Source organism: Abramis brama (genome assembly GCF_963993115.1).
Source record: "Abramis brama genome assembly, chromosome: 19".
Classification (NCBI taxonomy): Eukaryota; Metazoa; Chordata; class Actinopteri; order Cypriniformes; family Leuciscidae; genus Abramis; species Abramis brama.
In genome coordinates, this window is record NC_139981.1 from 24,685,616 (window position 1) to 24,702,770 (window position 17,155).

General features: G+C 41.1%; 1 protein-coding gene across 4 annotated transcripts in view; it reads left to right on the plus strand.

Annotated features, from left to right (window-relative positions):
* The window catches only part of ttc7a (tetratricopeptide repeat domain 7A), a 79,328-nt gene extending 69,771 nt beyond the window's left edge, over window positions 1–9,557 (plus strand). For 2 of the 4 annotated variants that reach the window (XR_014603620.1, XR_014603621.1), the window contains 2 exons: window positions 7,857–8,508; window positions 9,066–9,557. Coding sequence is in view for 2 of the 4 variants with exons in the window: in XM_084093837.1 (XP_083949963.1) it covers window positions 7,857–8,075 (219 nt within the window). In the remaining 2 variants the exon portion in view is untranslated. Of the gene's footprint in view, window positions 1–7,856 lie in introns of all 4 variants that reach the window. The other 2 variants (XM_084093837.1, XM_084093838.1) reach the window with 1 other exon arrangement.
* Window positions 9,558–17,155: the final 7,598 nt, after the last annotated feature.

The following is a 17,155-nucleotide window of genomic DNA, read 5'->3' on the forward strand; positions in this document are numbered from 1 at the left end:
CTGTCTCCAAGCAGAGGTTAGCTCACTGGTTAGTGGATGCTATCACCCGAGCGTATGAGTCTCTGGGTGAGCTTACGTCGGTGAGCCTCGTGAGTTCCTCCATCACCCCTCCGGTGCCAGGCGTGGCGGACCGCCTGGCGCCAGGTCTGCTACCTCTAGTAGGAGTTGCTAGGTAGACTGGGTGTTTTTTCCAGTGGTCTCTACGGTGACCCATGATGCCACGTGCAGTTCAGCCGTGTCTTCCCCTTGACAGACTCGTTCTGTCGTCCCTGTTGAGTACGCTCCCACTTCCCTCGGATTGGGACTACCTCAGGGACTGCCATATGTTTCACTACCCCAATGGGTTAGTACATATGTGTATTCCAGGCCTTCCTCAGGCAGGCTGGGTTTCCGCAGCGTTACCCCCCCCCCCCGGGGTTAGGGCACGCTTTCCCAGTGTTATCCAAATCCACTGTGCGGGTCTTGCGGAACAGCAGTGTGATTCCCTAGCTAGCTCCCGCAACTTATTCAAGAAACTGCTGCAGGGTAGCTTAGCTGGGCGCTGGAAGGGGCCAGCACCATGGCGTTTTAATAGGGATCCCAATTCGTCAGGGAACTCCCCCGACGACACGTTGGAGTTCCCAGGACGAAAGGGAACGTCTCGGTTACGTATGTAACCCTCGTTCCCTGAGTACAGGGAACGGAGACGTGTCGTCCCGTCACCATGTTGCTGTACCTTCGCGGAGGACTGGACACTGTTCGGCTCCTCAGCGAAAAGCATTGCGCAATGTTTACTTCCGCCTTTTTATACCCGTGCTGGTAGGCGGGTCGCGGAATGCAAATCTTGCATGCCAATGTTCATTGGCTTGTTTTAATTCTTTCGAAGGCAATTGGCTCCCTAGCGTGATCCCAATTCGTCAGGAAACTCCCCCGAAGACACGTCTCCGTTCCCTGTACTCAGGGAACGAGGGTTACATACGTAACCGAGACGTTTTCGTGTCACTTGAAAGTGTGAATCACACTTTTTTTTACAGAAATATGAATCAGCACAACAATTTTCAACATTAATCATAATAAGAACTGTTTGAGCACAAAATCAGCATAATACAATGATATCTGAATGATCATGTGACGCTGAGGACTGGAGTAATGTCTATTGAAAAATCAGCGTTGCCATCATGAAAGCTTACTCTTACAGTCAAGTCACATTTATTTATATAGCGCTTTTTACAATACAATACAGCATATATTAATCTGTTTCTGTGGGGGACATATGAACGTGTGTATGAGTCATTACTCAGGGCATCTGGATGGGTATTTTTTCATTTAGGGATATCAGCTGATGTGAGTCAAACACGGTGTCTCTGAAGTCTCTGTTCTCGTGTTATATGAGTTTAAGCACACTGAGCGCTGTGACTCAGCACCTCATAATTTTCTCTTTTTGCCTATACATCTGCCTTCTTTGAATCTCTGGGTCCTTTCTCTGTGTCTATTGCTTTCTCCCTCCCTCTTTCTCTCTCTCTCTTCTTTCTGGCTCTCTACCATTGCCCTGTCAGTTGATTAGATAATGCAAATACATTATTTATAACACTTCACTCCTTCTCAGTCCTTTATGGGATGCCTAGCAACCAGGCAATTGTATCATACGGTGCAAGAGATCTGATAATGAGACATAGAACCAGTGTTAATGCTGTTTCACACGAGATGTGGCATGCATTATAATCAGTCGAGGCAGAGTGAGCTTTACGGTTTCACGAGCTGATGTTGCTTTGCTCATTAAGTACATTCAAGTCACCAATGTAACATGTTGAAATCGGCCTGCCTGGATGCTTTTTATTGTATTTTATATGTTGAGAACCATTTGGTAAAGCTGCTTATTCACTCCCAAACTCAAGCCAGGGCTACAAAAAAATTCCAAGGCATTAGATATACCATGGAACACAGTCAACAACTGTAGAAAGTACAGGGCATCCCTTCATCCAAGCCTGGCTAAAGTTTGCAAAAAACTTATATCTATATATTTGGTTTTATTTTACTGTAAAATTACAGTAATAAAATGTATGTTTTAATTTCTTCATTTTCAAACGTTCAATCATCTAGCTTTTATTTTGGCGAAAAACTGTAGAGAGCTCTTCCTTCGTTAACAACAGGTTTATATACACTCACCTAAAGGATTATTAGGAACACCTGTTCCATTTCTCATTAATGCAATTATCTAATCAACCAATCACATGGCAGTTGCTTCAATGCATTTAGAGGTGTGGTCCTGGTCAAGACAATCTCCTGAACTCCAAACTGAATGTCAGAATGGGAAAGAAAGGTGATTTAAGCAATTTTGAGCGTGGCATGGTTGTTGGTGCCAGACGGGCCGGTCTGAGTATTTCACAATCTGCTCAGTTACTGGGATTTTCACGCACAACCATTTCTAGGGTTTACAAAGAATGGTGTGAAAAGGGAAAAACATCCAGTATGCGGCAGTCCTGTGGGCGAAAATGCCTTGTTGATGCTAGAGGTCAGAGGAGAATGGGCCGACTGATTCAAGCTGATAGAAGAGCAACTTTGACTGAAATAACCACTCGTTACAACCGAGGTATGCAGCAAAGCATTTGTGAAGCCACAACACGCACAACCTTGAGGCGGGTGGGCTACAACAGCAGAAGACCCCACCGGGTACCACTCATCTCCACTACAAATAGGAAAAAGAGGCTACAATTTGCACAAGCTCACCAAAATTGGACAGTTGAAGACTGGAAAAATGTTGCCTGGTCTGATGAGTCTCGATTTCTGTTGAGACATTCAGATGGTAGAGTCAGAATTTGGCGTAAACAGAATGAGAACATGGATCCATCATGCCTTGTTACCACTGTGCAGGCTGGTGGTGGTGGTGTAATGGTGTGGGGGATGTTTTCTTGGCACACTTTAGGCCCCTTAGTGCCAATTGGGCATCGTTTAAATGCCACGGCCTACCTGAGCATTGTTTCTGACTATGTCCATCCCTTTATGACCATGTACCCATCCTCTGATGGCTACTTCCAGCAGGATAATGCACCATGTCACAAAGCTCGAATCATTTCAAATTGGTTTCTTGAACATGACAATGAGTTCACTGTACTTAAATGGCCCCCACAGTCACCAGATCTCAACCCAATAGAGCATCTTTGGGATGTGGTGGAACGGGAGCTTCGTGCCCTGGATGTGCATCCCACAAATCTCCATCAACTGCAAGATGCTATCCTATCAATATGGGCCAACATTTCTAAAGAATGCTTTCAGCACCTTGTTGAATCAATGCCACGTAGAATTAAGGCAGTTCTGAAGGCGAAAGGGGGTCAAACACAGTATTAGTATGGCGTTCCTAATAATCCTTTAGGTGAGTGTATGTTTTCATTACAAATCTGATAATGGCCGGAGCATATTGCATTCCCAAATGCACGTTATAAGCGACCCAAACTGGGAGCAATTGGGAGTTAGGTGCTTCGCTCAAGGGCATCCTCAGTCGTTCAATACTCTGCCGGTATTGAGAATCAAACCTGTGACCTTCGGAGTTACAAATCAGAATCTCTAAGCATTAGTCCACAACCGCCACATCTACAAGATGGTACTCCAGTAAAAAATGCATGCAATTTAATGGTCTAATAAAGTAGCACAACCTATTCACTGCTTAAAGAAATTTATATTCAATTAATTATATTTAGTACACAGAATTGGTAGTGTGTTGTATCACTTGAGCTTTTATAAAGAACATTATCATCCAATATCACTGCAAATAGGCTTTACTTTGAACATAAACCAATGTACTATGTACATAATATGCTGCACAGTGGCTCAGTGGGTAGCACTGTTGCCTCACAGCAAGCAGGTCCCTGGTTCGAGCCAAGAGTCTTTTCTGTGTGGAGTTTGCATGTCCTCCCTTTGTCTGTGTGGGTTTCCTCCTGGTGCTCCAGTTTCACTTTCCCCCAAAATCCCAAAACATACACTATACTGTAGGTGAATTGGCTATACTCGAGTGACCATAGGTGTGAATGTGTGTGTGTGAGTCCCAATCCATGGAATGGAGAGGGTTGGGGACAGACCTGGCAACCTACCCCATTGCCAAGAAAATTCATGGTATGGCAAGAGATGGACATAGAATCATAGAGTCAGATAATGGTAAGATAATAACTGAGACGGTTAATGAGAGAGATTAAATCAAATGAATATAACAATAATAAGTTATTGCTCTACCACATGTCCCACATTGTCCTGCAAAATCAAGTCTGCTGACCTGCAACAAAATAATCAGGTCATCCTCAGAGCAGATGCAGAGATGAGTTTGTGTGGAGTAAACACCAGATCAAGAGCTGTGGAAACACAGTGCCTCGCTTCGCTCTGAAATACGCAACTCATTTATTTCATTAATTTTTTGTAGCATTAAAGTTTTGATAATTATGCTAAACCATATCACGATTTCAATTTTATTTTGATAAATTGATCAGCCTTACAAGAGGAACAGCAAGAATATGAGTCACTGCATGTGTAAATGTTCTGGCTTTGTGTTTTTCTGTAATTCTAGTTGTGTTTGTACATGAATCAATGGTTTGTCTATGTTAGGGTTGTCTGCTTGCAAACACATGCATTGTTTGTACACTGTGTGTGTATTGTCTGCCTAGTAGCTGATACTTGTAATCGTAGCTGGTCCCAGCTGGATCGGATCAGCATCCTGTTGGATTAGCAGAGTTCAGATGCAGGGCCGTGACCCTACAGCAGTTCTTCAAGTGCCACCTCTGCTACATCCATATGAAAATGAGGCAATTTATGCCCAAATGTGCTAGCCTCAAATCGGTTTATATTTTAAACCCCCTTCTTGTGCTCTGCTGTACAGTCCTCCAGCTATAAGACTAATAAACACCTGAATCACCAGAACAGCCTCTTACTGAGCTGTGATTGGTCCACAGGCTTGTCAGTCTGTGTATTCCTGCAGCTGTGTATTCCCACATGCCCTGCCTGTGGCTGCTTCTTTCACTCGTGTCTGTGAGAGCCTCATTTCCTGCCTCGCTTTTCTCTCTCCCCAGCGGAGTCATTCTCTCTGATGTGCTTTTGAAGTGTCTGCATAATCAGCAGTCATGTGCCGCAACCCAGAAATACAACTGCATATGTGCTGAAAGAGGGGACGATGAAATGTAATTGCAATGGGTAAATCATGGTGTTGTTGGCAGGATTGGGGAAAGTAACACAATTTAACTCTAGGCATAACCACCAATTTACTGTGCACATACACTGTTGTTATAAACCCACTTTTCATCTCATACCATTGATTTACAATGCATATTACATTAAGATTTCAGATTTAAGAAGCTTTGTTGGCATGGGGAACTAGCTTCACGTTGCCAAAGCATTAGTAAATATACAATAGATACACATTTATAAAACAAGTCTATATTTCTGGTTCATTTTCCTGGAAATGAAGACTGTACATTTTAAATGTGTAATATTATGCTGCAAATTAGGTAATTGTGTGTAGGACTTGCCAGTAATTTACAATAACATTTATGTATTTGGCAGACGCTTTTAACCTCAAAATAAAAAGTTTCACAAATTTTTAGTTCATGCATTCACTGGGAATTGGACCCATGACCTTGCTTTACTGTTTGAACTGTAATGTTGTCCTGAAAATGCAGAAAAATATATTTTAACCTTTGACCATATTTGATATATCTTGATATTGATGTACTTGCCCTCCAAATTGCCTTTAAATCAGAGAAATCATAATTTCATTAAAAAGTCAATTATTGTGAAGTAAATTTTAGATTTTTTTTTGTTAAATTAGTTAAAAAATAACCATAAAGCATTTTTCTACACTGTATTTCACCAAACAAACACAATCAAAAATGTTCATAATTTTTATGCATCAAAATAACATATGGTGTTACACAGCAATGCTTACCTATATATACACTGAAGTTTTTTATCTAATATTTACTCAAGACATTTTAATACCTGGCATGGGAAATCCATTTTTCAGTGATAACATAAATATGGTCATATTTCACCCATAATGCCCCCCTGCCCAAAAAAAAAAAAAAAAAAAGATTCTCGTCAGTGTAATGCAAAAGGTGTATATTTTTAAATTATCCAGTATTTATACTATAGGTCTTGATATTAAATATTGAGTACTGTAGAGTACAGATGATTGTTTTTTCAGTAATTAGAGTTTAATGAACATCATCAATGAGAATAGTGGGAATAACAAAATGGGATATTGGGAATTACAAAAAATTAAAATGCAGGCCCAGCTCCACAGGCGGGCTTTTCCCATCCTGCCCCCACACCAAAAAACGACATATTGCAACATTGGTGCGATGTTCAATTCACCCCCAGATTTTGAGGGAGATTTTGGTATCAAAAATCCACTTGTTTTTTAGAAACTAGAAAGCAGTATTAGAACGTGACAGCGGTCTTCATAAACCGTTCAAGCGCAGGACGTGAAAGAAACTCAATTCGGTCACCTCGCACTGTGTTCTGTGCGCATACACACAAAGCACACACAGAGAGAGCTGCGTCTCAAGACAGCGCGAACCATTACTGAACTGAGTTCTCTTTTGCATCTTTACTCTTAAACAGACGAATACACACACAATAATAATAAACGGAGCAATTCCAATAGGGTCCTCACACTATCGGTGCTCCATCAAACTGCCTGTTTTGGCAAGTATCCTTGTAAGCCCTGTTTTAACTGCGTTAAAATAAAAAAGTCTTAATGAACGTAAACAGTTGGGGGAAAATCTGATGCGTGTCGGAACTGTGCATTTGATCTTAAAGTGACAGTAGCTTAATATACATGCTGCTGTCTTGTGTCATTAATGTTAATTAAAGAACAAGATAAAAAAAAAACTGTTTAAATCTTCAACTTTTTTAACATCTATGTAATTTATTTATTTTTATTTTTATCTTTTTATTATTATTATTATTATTGTTATTGTTTTTTGGGTCTACATTCTATGTTTGTATTTGATTTACAAAATAAGTAAATCAAGTCTACCAGGGGTGGGATGGGGTGGGTTCTAGATTTGTATAGTTGCTTTTTGCTTTGTATTTTTGTTTTTCTTGACTTTAAAAAAGAAAACTCAATAAAAAGTAAAAAAAAAAAAAAAAAAAAAACTGTTTAAATCTGATCTTGACCAAGCGGCAACCTTCCTGTCTCTCTTCTGAAACCAACATGGAAGTGACTTAAACTGCAATTCACCGACTGGCCGCTAGAGACAGGCTGCAAAAGAGTGTCAATCCCATAGGGCGGCGACGGTAGGCTCCGCCCACTTTGGGCTTCAAAAATGCTCTTCAGAAACCTACGGGTGATGTCATGGACACTACGTCCATATTTTTTACAGTCTATGATCTTGACTGAATAACTTATTTAGCTTTAATAGGATTAATATATTTAATTTATACATTATAGTCTCTCTCTCTCTCTCTCTCTCTCTCTCATATCTGTATCTTTGTTCTATTGTATTTATTTGTGCTATTGTTTGTCATTTGTAAAGTTACAAAATCTGTAATGGGGAAACAATTAAATAATGTATGAACTCCGGCTCACCAGGAATCTCAAAATTGGAGCCTGGCCTTTTTTTAAATCAGTTGAGTCTACTCAACTATTTTGTACTGATTCCAAGTTGACCCCTTTCCACTTTACCCATACCCTTCCCTTATAAATAAACTCTTTTATTTATAGAGCAATGTATAACATCAGCACACCATCACAAACTCCCTACACTCATATTTTTCTTGCCCACAAGCATTTTAATTTTTAATCTAGAATATATAAAAAATGAACAGTTCTGCAAAAATACATCACGCATCAGAACAAAAAAACAGTGTAACTCTCCCTCGCTTCCTGTCCACAGGGGAAGTTGTTGGTGCGCACAGGCCGCTTGGGTCTCGGGGAGAAGATGCTGAGGGACGCGATACAAGTGCATAACACGGCACACGAGGCCTGGAGTGCCCTAGGGGAGGCGCTACAGAGCAGAAGCTGCTCACAGGCTCCCGACTGCTTCCTCACCGCACTGGAGCTGGAGTCCAGCTGCCCTATCCGGCCCTTCACCATCATCCCACGAGAACTCTGACACATCTATGGCACTCCTATATATGGAGGGAATGCTGGCTTTCAATCACTTTAATGACACATACTGTATAGCAAAAACTTTGCACTTTTGGCTCTTGATTGAAAGGGAGCGTGATCGCATTAGTGAAATTTCACAAGCAAACAAGGTCCGTCGTGAATAGAGTAGCGACGCATGAAGCACCGCTCACCCAGCTTTCTGTTGATCAATGTGGCAAATGAAAATATATGACAAAATTCAATGTGGGACTTTTTTGCTGTCACACAAAATTCCAGACTGCGAGAATTCCCATTGAAGCATCTGCGCTATTTCACAGAGCAACAGAAAATGTGACCTTAAAGAGATAGTTGAAAAATAAAAATTAGCCCATGATTTACTCACCCTCAAGTCATCCTAGGTGTATATGACATTCTTCTTTCAGACGAATACAATCGGAGTTATATTAACCAATGTCCTGGCTCTTCCAAGCTTTATAATGGCAGTGAATGGCTGTTTCTGTTTTGAAGTCCATAAAACTGCATCCATCCATCATAAACAAACTCCACACGACTCCGGGGGGTTAATAAAGGCTGTCTGGAGCGAATTGATGCATTTGTGTAAGAAAAATATCCATATTTAACACGTTACAAAGTAAAGTTCTAGCTTCCGGCCAAACGGCCATACGCTGTCTACTTGCACCTAAAGTGCAACTTACACAACTTGTGATGTCAGAAGTAGCGTAGTGCGTCCTGGCGTAGTGTAAATATCAGCAGTAACGTCGCATTACTCGCATAAGTTGCGCTTTAGACTTTAGTGAAATCTGTATGTTCGTTTGGCCGGAAGCTATAGTTATTTTACTTTATAAAGTTTTAAATATGGATATTTTTCTTACACAAACGCCTTTATTAAACCCCTGGAGACGTGTGGAGTTTGTTTATGATGGATAGATGAACTTTTATGGACTTCAAAACAGAAACAACCATTCACTGCCATTATAAAGCCTGGAAGAGCCAGGACATTTTTTAATATAACTCTGATTGTATTCGTCTGAGAGAAGAATGTCATATACACCTAGGATGACTTGAGGGTGAGTATATCATGGGCTAATTTTCATTTTTATTATAAGAGCACTCTACAATTTTTGTCGACTGCAACTTTAAATGCTTGGACTCTTTATAGTCAGGTGGATTCTGATAGACTGTCAGTGATTCCAACAATATTCACAACTTGACAGTTGTGGTGTGGATTTCCATATTCTCAAATAACTACAACATATACGACAGAATGACTGAACACATGAAAAATTTTCTTTCTATCTGCAATATTTTTTTGCACATGCTGCAACATGTTCAGATACTGAGTCTTGTTTTTCAGGGACAAAATTATTGAATTCTTTAGTTCATTTTAAATTCTTTTAGTATTTATATACCCGGTAATCATCTGTACTGTATGTTGGTTAAAGATTGTTCTATATAAAGTTCTTGTTATAAAGAGTGATTTTTGCAATCCTAGTGTCATTGTTTTCTGTTGTTTTCATTCCTTATCAGTTTCGGTCCTGTAGCTCCACAGCACTTAAATATCTTATGTAACGTTTCCAGTGCTGTTGGTGGAGAAACCCTTGGTCTTCTTTCTCTGGGGCGGCTGTGGTTGCCTAGCAGCCGAGCCTTGTTTGAGTTTCTGGGGAGGCTGTTGGATCTTCGGCACGTGGGTCTAAAGCCTCATGGAAAACAGCGCTGTGCTATTTTAGCCAGTTCTGTTTGATGACGGGATCAAGATGTTAATTAGGGAGAGCATTGAACAAATGCATAGACTATTGAGTTGGGTTATGTAAGTGTTATAAGTGGGATTCTTGTTTACTTGCACACATCTACAGTATACATGCCCACTGTTTCTCCTGGCACAGTTTAACAAGTGCTCTTGAAATTGTATCTCTATTATCCTCCCATTTCTATTGTTTGAAACCGGTCTTTCTGGCCTCTCTGCATGTTTTGGCATAGTATTGTTTTGAATCACTTCCACATAATATTTTACAGAGCTTTCTCTGTTTTAACTATTGCTGATGCATTATTCAAATGCTTGAATAAGAAGGTCTTACTAAATGGGGCAATGACATACTTTTTGTGTTCTAAAATATATTAATATGTAATTCAAACCGATATAAATACACATTCACGTTGAATCTGTTAGCAAAAGTTTATAAAAGTTTTTCTCCTCGCATGGCTGGGTTATTGCGGGTTGTCAAATATAATCGTAATATGCTTAATATTATTGATTTTAAAAATCTTAAATGTGTTCATGCTGCATGGTAATATTCAATTTAATATTTGGCAGTTATAGCAGCTTTTTTTTTTTTTTTTTATAAAATAAGCATTTTCATACGGAAGCCCTGAACCGCAACGTAAAAAAAAAAAAAAAATGAGTAAAAAAAAAAAAAAAATTAACCTTTGAGATTAAAGTCAAAACATTAGGAGAATAATGCTCACAAGATTATATTGTTTAATGGTAGTCATATGGTCATATTTCACCCATAATGCAAAACAAATAATGATATATTTGTACACTGCGTGCAGAATTAATAACTACTATTAATTTGTATGTAATCATTTATAAGTGATATATAATTGTTCATGAAGGTTGGAAATGAAAAACTCCTTATATTCAGGTGTGCATAGTTATTAGGCACGTTTTGTTTTACAGATAAAATAAGCCAAAAAAGATTTAACTATTATGAAATGCCCATAAGAAGGATGCAATACTTGAAATTGCAGTTAAGGCATGACCATTGGACAGTGAAATGCTCATTGGGTCAGCAGGGTCAGACAAAAACAGGTGGAGAAGAAAAGACACATGTTAACTGCAAAAGAATTAAGAACTAAGGTGAAGAACTAAGTGTGAAACCATCAGGAACCCTTTAGTCTCCAGCGCCACCATTTTCCAGAACTCCAACCTACCTGGAGTCTCCAGAAGTGCAAGTTGTCAGGATCTCAGAGACTTAGGTTAGGTAAAGAATCCTAAAAAATGACCCACACTTAATAAGAATCACAAGCTGAAGTGTAGTAAAATACATTTTTTATAGGCTTTATTAAGACAGATTGAGAGTGACTCTTGAAGGACCAGCACTGTTTGAAGAATTCATCTTCCAGAATCTGGCAGTAAGTTTTGGGAGTTCATTTTTAGTCCATCTCCTACCCTGAAGTCTGTTTTGCAGAGATGGACTAAACATGAATAATTCTTATATGCTGATTTGATGCTCAAGAAACATTTCTCATTATTATCAGTTTAAAACAGTTACCTGCATTTTTATTTCAGGATTATTTGATTAATAGAAAGTTCAAAAGAACAGCATTTATCTGAAATAGAAAGCTTTTGTAACATTAAACACTACCGTTCAAAAGTTTGGGGTCAGTAAGAATTTTTATTTTATTAAAATCAATAAATCAATACTTTTATTCATCAAGGATGAATTAAATTGATCAAATGTTACAGTAAAGACATTTATGTTACAAAAGATTATATTTCAAATAAATGCTGTTCTTTTGAACTTTCTATTCATCAAAGAATCCTGAAAAAAAATTGTACACAACTGTTTTCAAGATGGATAATAATAATGAATGTTTTTTGAGCATCAAATCATCATATTAGAATGATTTCTGAAGGATCATGTGACACTGAAGACTGGAGTAATGATGCTGAAAATTCAGCTTTGATCACAGGAATAAATTACATTTTAACATATTAAAATAGAAAACAGTTATTTTAAATTGTCACAATATTTAACAATATTACTGTTTTGTTTTTGTTTTTTTAAGTAAATGCAGCCTTGGTGAGCAGAAGAGACTTCTTTTAAAAACATTAAAAATCTTACCGATCCAAAACTTTTCACTGGTAGCTCAAACTACTAAATAATTAATATCAAGATAAATAATTACTGCATTATATCATATATATATATATATATATATATGATAATGCAGTAATTATTTATCTTGATATTAATTATTTAGTAGTGTACAGTTAATGAGAATCACCATTGATGATGATGGGAATAACAAAATGCGATATTGGAATTTAGACAAAATTAGTCAAAAACACACAAAGTTACAATGATTTATATATATATATATATGTGTGTGTGTGTGTGTGTGTGTGTGTGTGTGCCTAATACCTTTTATTTTTTAAATATTTTATCAAGTATTGATTTATTTCTGTCTCTCTGTTAGCGGTTGTCACGGTATAGGAGCAGTAGTGGTGATTTATGGGATTATTTGGAGAGGTTGTGACTGATAAAGAATGCTATTCATCACCTAGCATCAGCCTGAATGATTATCCTGACCAGGGATGCATTTCCCAAAAGCATCGTTAGACAACTATGGTCGCAACGATAGAATTTGCAACAAAAGTTACTTTTGGGAAACGCACCCCAGGCCAGCCGAGCCCAGTGTCCCAACATAAAGTTCCCGTATGGCACACACAGGAGAACTGAGCTCATTATGTTTCACAAATTTTGAAAGAAAAGGGAATGATTAGATGGAGGCCTTTGAAGTGGAAGCTTGTCCTTTGGGATTTTTTTAGTTAATCACTTAATGAAGCACAACAACAGGGTTCTGGAAGTAAACCTCTCCATAGAGAAATATATTACTATGCACAAACCTTTTAAGACGGAGCTACCATGAGCTTTGATATTGTTAAAGGAATATTTCTGTCATAATAACAGGGCTTGGACACAATGACGATGGTAGAGTCAGATTAACAATTAACAGGTACGTTTATTTATAGAAGCAGCAAGAACACAATTCAATGCAAGTAATGACGAGCAGGAATAGAAACAGCAATAGAGCCTATGAAAGATGATTACTGGTTTTGTCTTACAGGTTTCCAGACATACACTCACACAGATGGATGACTAGGTTTCAACATGGAAGAGGAAAAACCTAGGTAAGTTTGCAGGCAATGAGTCTGTGTTCTTCAGACAAGGCCAGACAACTACTGGTGGTGTGTATGCGTGCTTTTTATAGTGCAGGTAATGAGGGCTGATGAGTGACATGTGTGCGTGATCAGTACTCAGACTGTGAAGGCTGATGGGCCATTTACAGGACACCGTTTTCAACTAAAAACGGAAAACTTTTTATGCGTTTTGGCCATTCATTTACGCGAAAACAGTGGTTCCCTTTCAAAGGGAACTCGACACTACGTCATTGACGCTTTGGGGAACGCCTCAGGCGTGACAGGTATCTGAAATCAATATCAACTCACGGCAATCATGTTGACCAACGACAGCCCGTGAATTATTAGCGTGAATGATTAACGCGCGACCTGGATGTATATAAGGGCGCCTTGCAAACATGACAATATCTTTAGGCATGTAAAAGTGGTGGACCCCAGGTTTATTGTGAAACTCTGGTGAAGTCTTCACTCCGCATGCCACAGGTGAGCTGATTGGTCCTTTAAGAATATCTGTGTGTACAACTAACACTGACATTTATTTCTCTACAGACCTCGTTCTCTGTATAGACCTAGGGGGTCGCACTTGCAAGGAGAATAAGGTAAAGTATGTTTTTGACTTCAGGGCCCTGAAGCCGCCCCCTGTTAGGTGGCTAGAATGATTAGGAAGAAGCTAAAGAAAAATTTTGGCTTCCTTCATGAGTATGTGATGGCCTTCTTGTCATAACATCTTCAGAGAACTATGCGAGGTGTGCCACAGCTCATTCCTGTGAATAGCCTTTTGGGCTATTAGCCACCCAGGGGTAGAGTAGTTGGTCTTTCTTAAAAAAAAAAAAGAAGGGTTTTTTGCTTTTAAGTATAGACTGACGCTAGTGCTTCAGATAGGTCTTATGTCCGACCTATCGGTTCGTTGACATTGGTATCCTGAGTATATCGCTCCCCTGAACTCTGTAAAAGAGCGAGTTTCAGTAGGTTGAGTGGTTTTGCAGCCCCCAACATATTAGGCTGTGGCCCCTCCGAGCCCTCAGGTAGATCTATGCTTGTAGGCTGGCCCTCACCCGGGCCGCCTCTGTAGCTGGCCTAGGCTATGCTAGCGATAGTGGAGGCATTCTGCTAAGCATAGCTGCCGCATTCCTATGTGTTTTGGCTTCCTCCCCTAGATTTCAGCCTCCTCCCATAAATGGAGTTGTTGGCCAAGGCCTGCCCCTTTCACTGCATTCAGGGGTGATAGAGTAATGCAGGGTGGTAGTTGAGGTATGATCCTTCGGGCAGGGTAAGGCCATCTTTTGCTCTGCGATGTGATAGTTTGCCAGACCCTGCCGAACAGAGCTAACATATGATTGGGCCTCTAGAGCTGGCTCCACTCAGCCCGTTGAGCTGAACCGCTCAAACGATGGGTGAAAGTTGGTTGGCTTGCAAGCAAGCCCCCGCTCCCCTAGGCTGGGCGCAGGATAAATCCCTGTCACCCTTTGGAGCCACTTGCAGGCCCGCTCCCTGTTTAAATTTTCAGGGGCATATGGTTGTTACTCCCCCGTTAACTCAGGGTAGTTTTGAGTACTCCTTTCTCAGCTCTGTATCTATCTACCTCACACCACGATGGCTCCGGTTGAGCGTGGAGTTCCAAACTCATTTCATTCTGGTTTTTGAACTCCGCTCCCTTGAAGCCAGAGCATTGCCATGAGCTGATGCCCATGCATATAGTAGGTAGGCCCTTAATGGGGCCTCCACTAGGCAGAGTGGCGTATGTTGTACTCCCCTGCTATAAGGGTATTGCTTTTTGCTGAGTACACTGCCTTTGGCAATGTGATTAGGTACCAGGATGCTGTAAGCGCTGTAGTAACAGCTTGCTGCCACGAAGGCTGCATGGTTAGGTAGTAGGCCCCAGCAGGCCTCCTTGACCGGGTAGCCCCCAATAGGGCTCTTAGGCTAGCTCACCTTTGGTGGTTGGCCTTGGTAGTTCGGGTAGTAGGCTCACTGATGGGTGGTAGGCCTTAACAGGCCTCCTCTAAGGTGGGTCCCAACATTGTGGAACATACACTAGGACAAAACTATAAGAAAGTTTTTTAAATAGTATGGTTCCAGCAGTGTTCGTTAAAGTAGCAGAATAGACTCGCTATCAGCTAGTAGGCCCGACCAGGCCTCCCTGTTAGGCGAGTCCCCAGCAGTAGTAAGCCCAGTCTGGCGGGCCTTAGCAGGCCGCCCTGGGACTGTAAGCAGCAGGATTTAAGGCTCTTAGCATCCAGCTGTTAGACTGTTTTCAGATAGTAGGCCTCTTCAGGCCTCCCTGAAGGTGGGCTCCCACTTTTTGTGGTGGTCAGGTAGTAGGCTTCACTGGGCCTCCCTGAGGGTTAATTCCCACATACTGTGGTTACTAGGTGGCAGGCCCCACAGGCCTCCCTGAAGTTGAATTCCTGGTTTTTGAACTATCAGCTAGTAGGCCTCACCAGGCCTCCCTGAAGTTGAGCTCCCACATGTCTTGGCTGTCAGGTAGTAGGTCTCACCAGGCCTCCCTGATGGTGTGCTTCTGCATATTGTGGTTATCAGGTAGTAGGCCTCACCAGGCCTCCCTGGAGGTGAGCTCCTTCATACTGTGTGTTTTCACTTAGCATGGTTTTCAGGTAGTAGGCCTCTCCAGGCCTCCCTGAAAGTGAGCTCCCTCATGTCATGGTTATCAGGTAGTAGGCCTCACCAGGCCTCCCTGAAGGTGAGCTCCCACATACTGTGGTTGTCAGGTACTAGGCCTCACCAGGCCTCCCTGGAGGTGAGCTCCCACATACTGTGCGTTTCCAAACAAAACTTAGCATGGTTTTTCAGGTAGTAGGCCTCTCCAGGCCTCTCTGAAAGTGAGCTCCCCGTTTTGTGGTTGTCAGGTAGTAGGCCTCACCAGGCCTCCCTGGAGTTGAGTTCCAGCATACTTTGAGTTTCCACTTAAGGTGGTTATCTGGTAACAGGTAGTAGGCCTCTCTAGGGCTCTCTGTAGGTGAACTCCCACATATTGTGGGAATCAGGTAGTAGGCTTCACTAGGCCTCCCTGAAGGTGAGCTCCCACATACTGTGGTTGTCAGGAAGTAGGCCTCTCCAGGTCTCCCTGAGAGTAGTTTCACAGTGGTGCTGGGTTTTGTAAGCTAGTGGCCGCTTACTATCAGTTTAGCAGTCCTTATCAGGCAGCTACCGAAGGTGAGCTTGCGCCCTGGATCGACTCAAGTTTTTATTCTCTGCTACGGGTTCCCTCCTGGAACCTCTTTATCCTGCTACAGCCTGGTTGCCTACCAGGTAGATCTCATGCTCCCCTCACTGAGGGGCAATATGATTATGTGGTCTCCTGAGTCTGGTCAGTCGGTCGTAGGCCTCTCATGAGGCCTCCCAGTTAGATCAGTCCTTAGGCCCTCACAGGCCTCCTCAGTTTTTTTAAATTCACGGGCTGTCGCCGGTCAACATGATTGCCGTGAGTTGATATTGATTTCAGACACCTGTCATGCCTGAGGCATTCCCCAAAGCGTCAATGACGTAGTGTCTCGTTCCCTGTTCTCAGGGAACATAGGTTACAGTCGTAACCTGAGACGTTTTGGGGCCTGAATGAGGGTGATTAAATCATGACAGAAATCAAATCAAGTTAGTTCTGGCAGGTCACGTCAGTCAAGCTCGCATAAGCTGACTCTTAGCTGATCCACGTCTACCTATAGGAATACGACGTCTATTACAACATCCCTATATAAGGCTGATTCAGTATTATCGGCAGCTTTATCTTGTTGCTCAGGAGCTAGTTACCCTCCTCCATCCCCAGCTCCCCCTCTTGTCCAGTCAGGACTTGGTCTTCTGATATTCCTCTTCAAATCAGACTCTGTTTTCTCGAATTGTTTTGTACATTCAATTCTTGAACATTAAATATATTTGCAATACATCTATGTTGGTTTTGTCCTGTTTACCTGCTGCTCTCCCTGCTCTTATCCTTGCTAGGCTGCATGGATGCGCAGGGAGTTCTTGCCCAGGACAGAACCATACCGCCAATCCAAGCTGTATGCTAATTGCCAATCATCTTTGACGATAGTGGTCCTGTCAGAATTTAAATTTTTGGGTCAATTTAGTAACAAAAAAGAATCTGTCAAATTTATAGTTAAAAACTAAACTACCCGTAATCCTTAATAGAGATCCACCAATAAAAG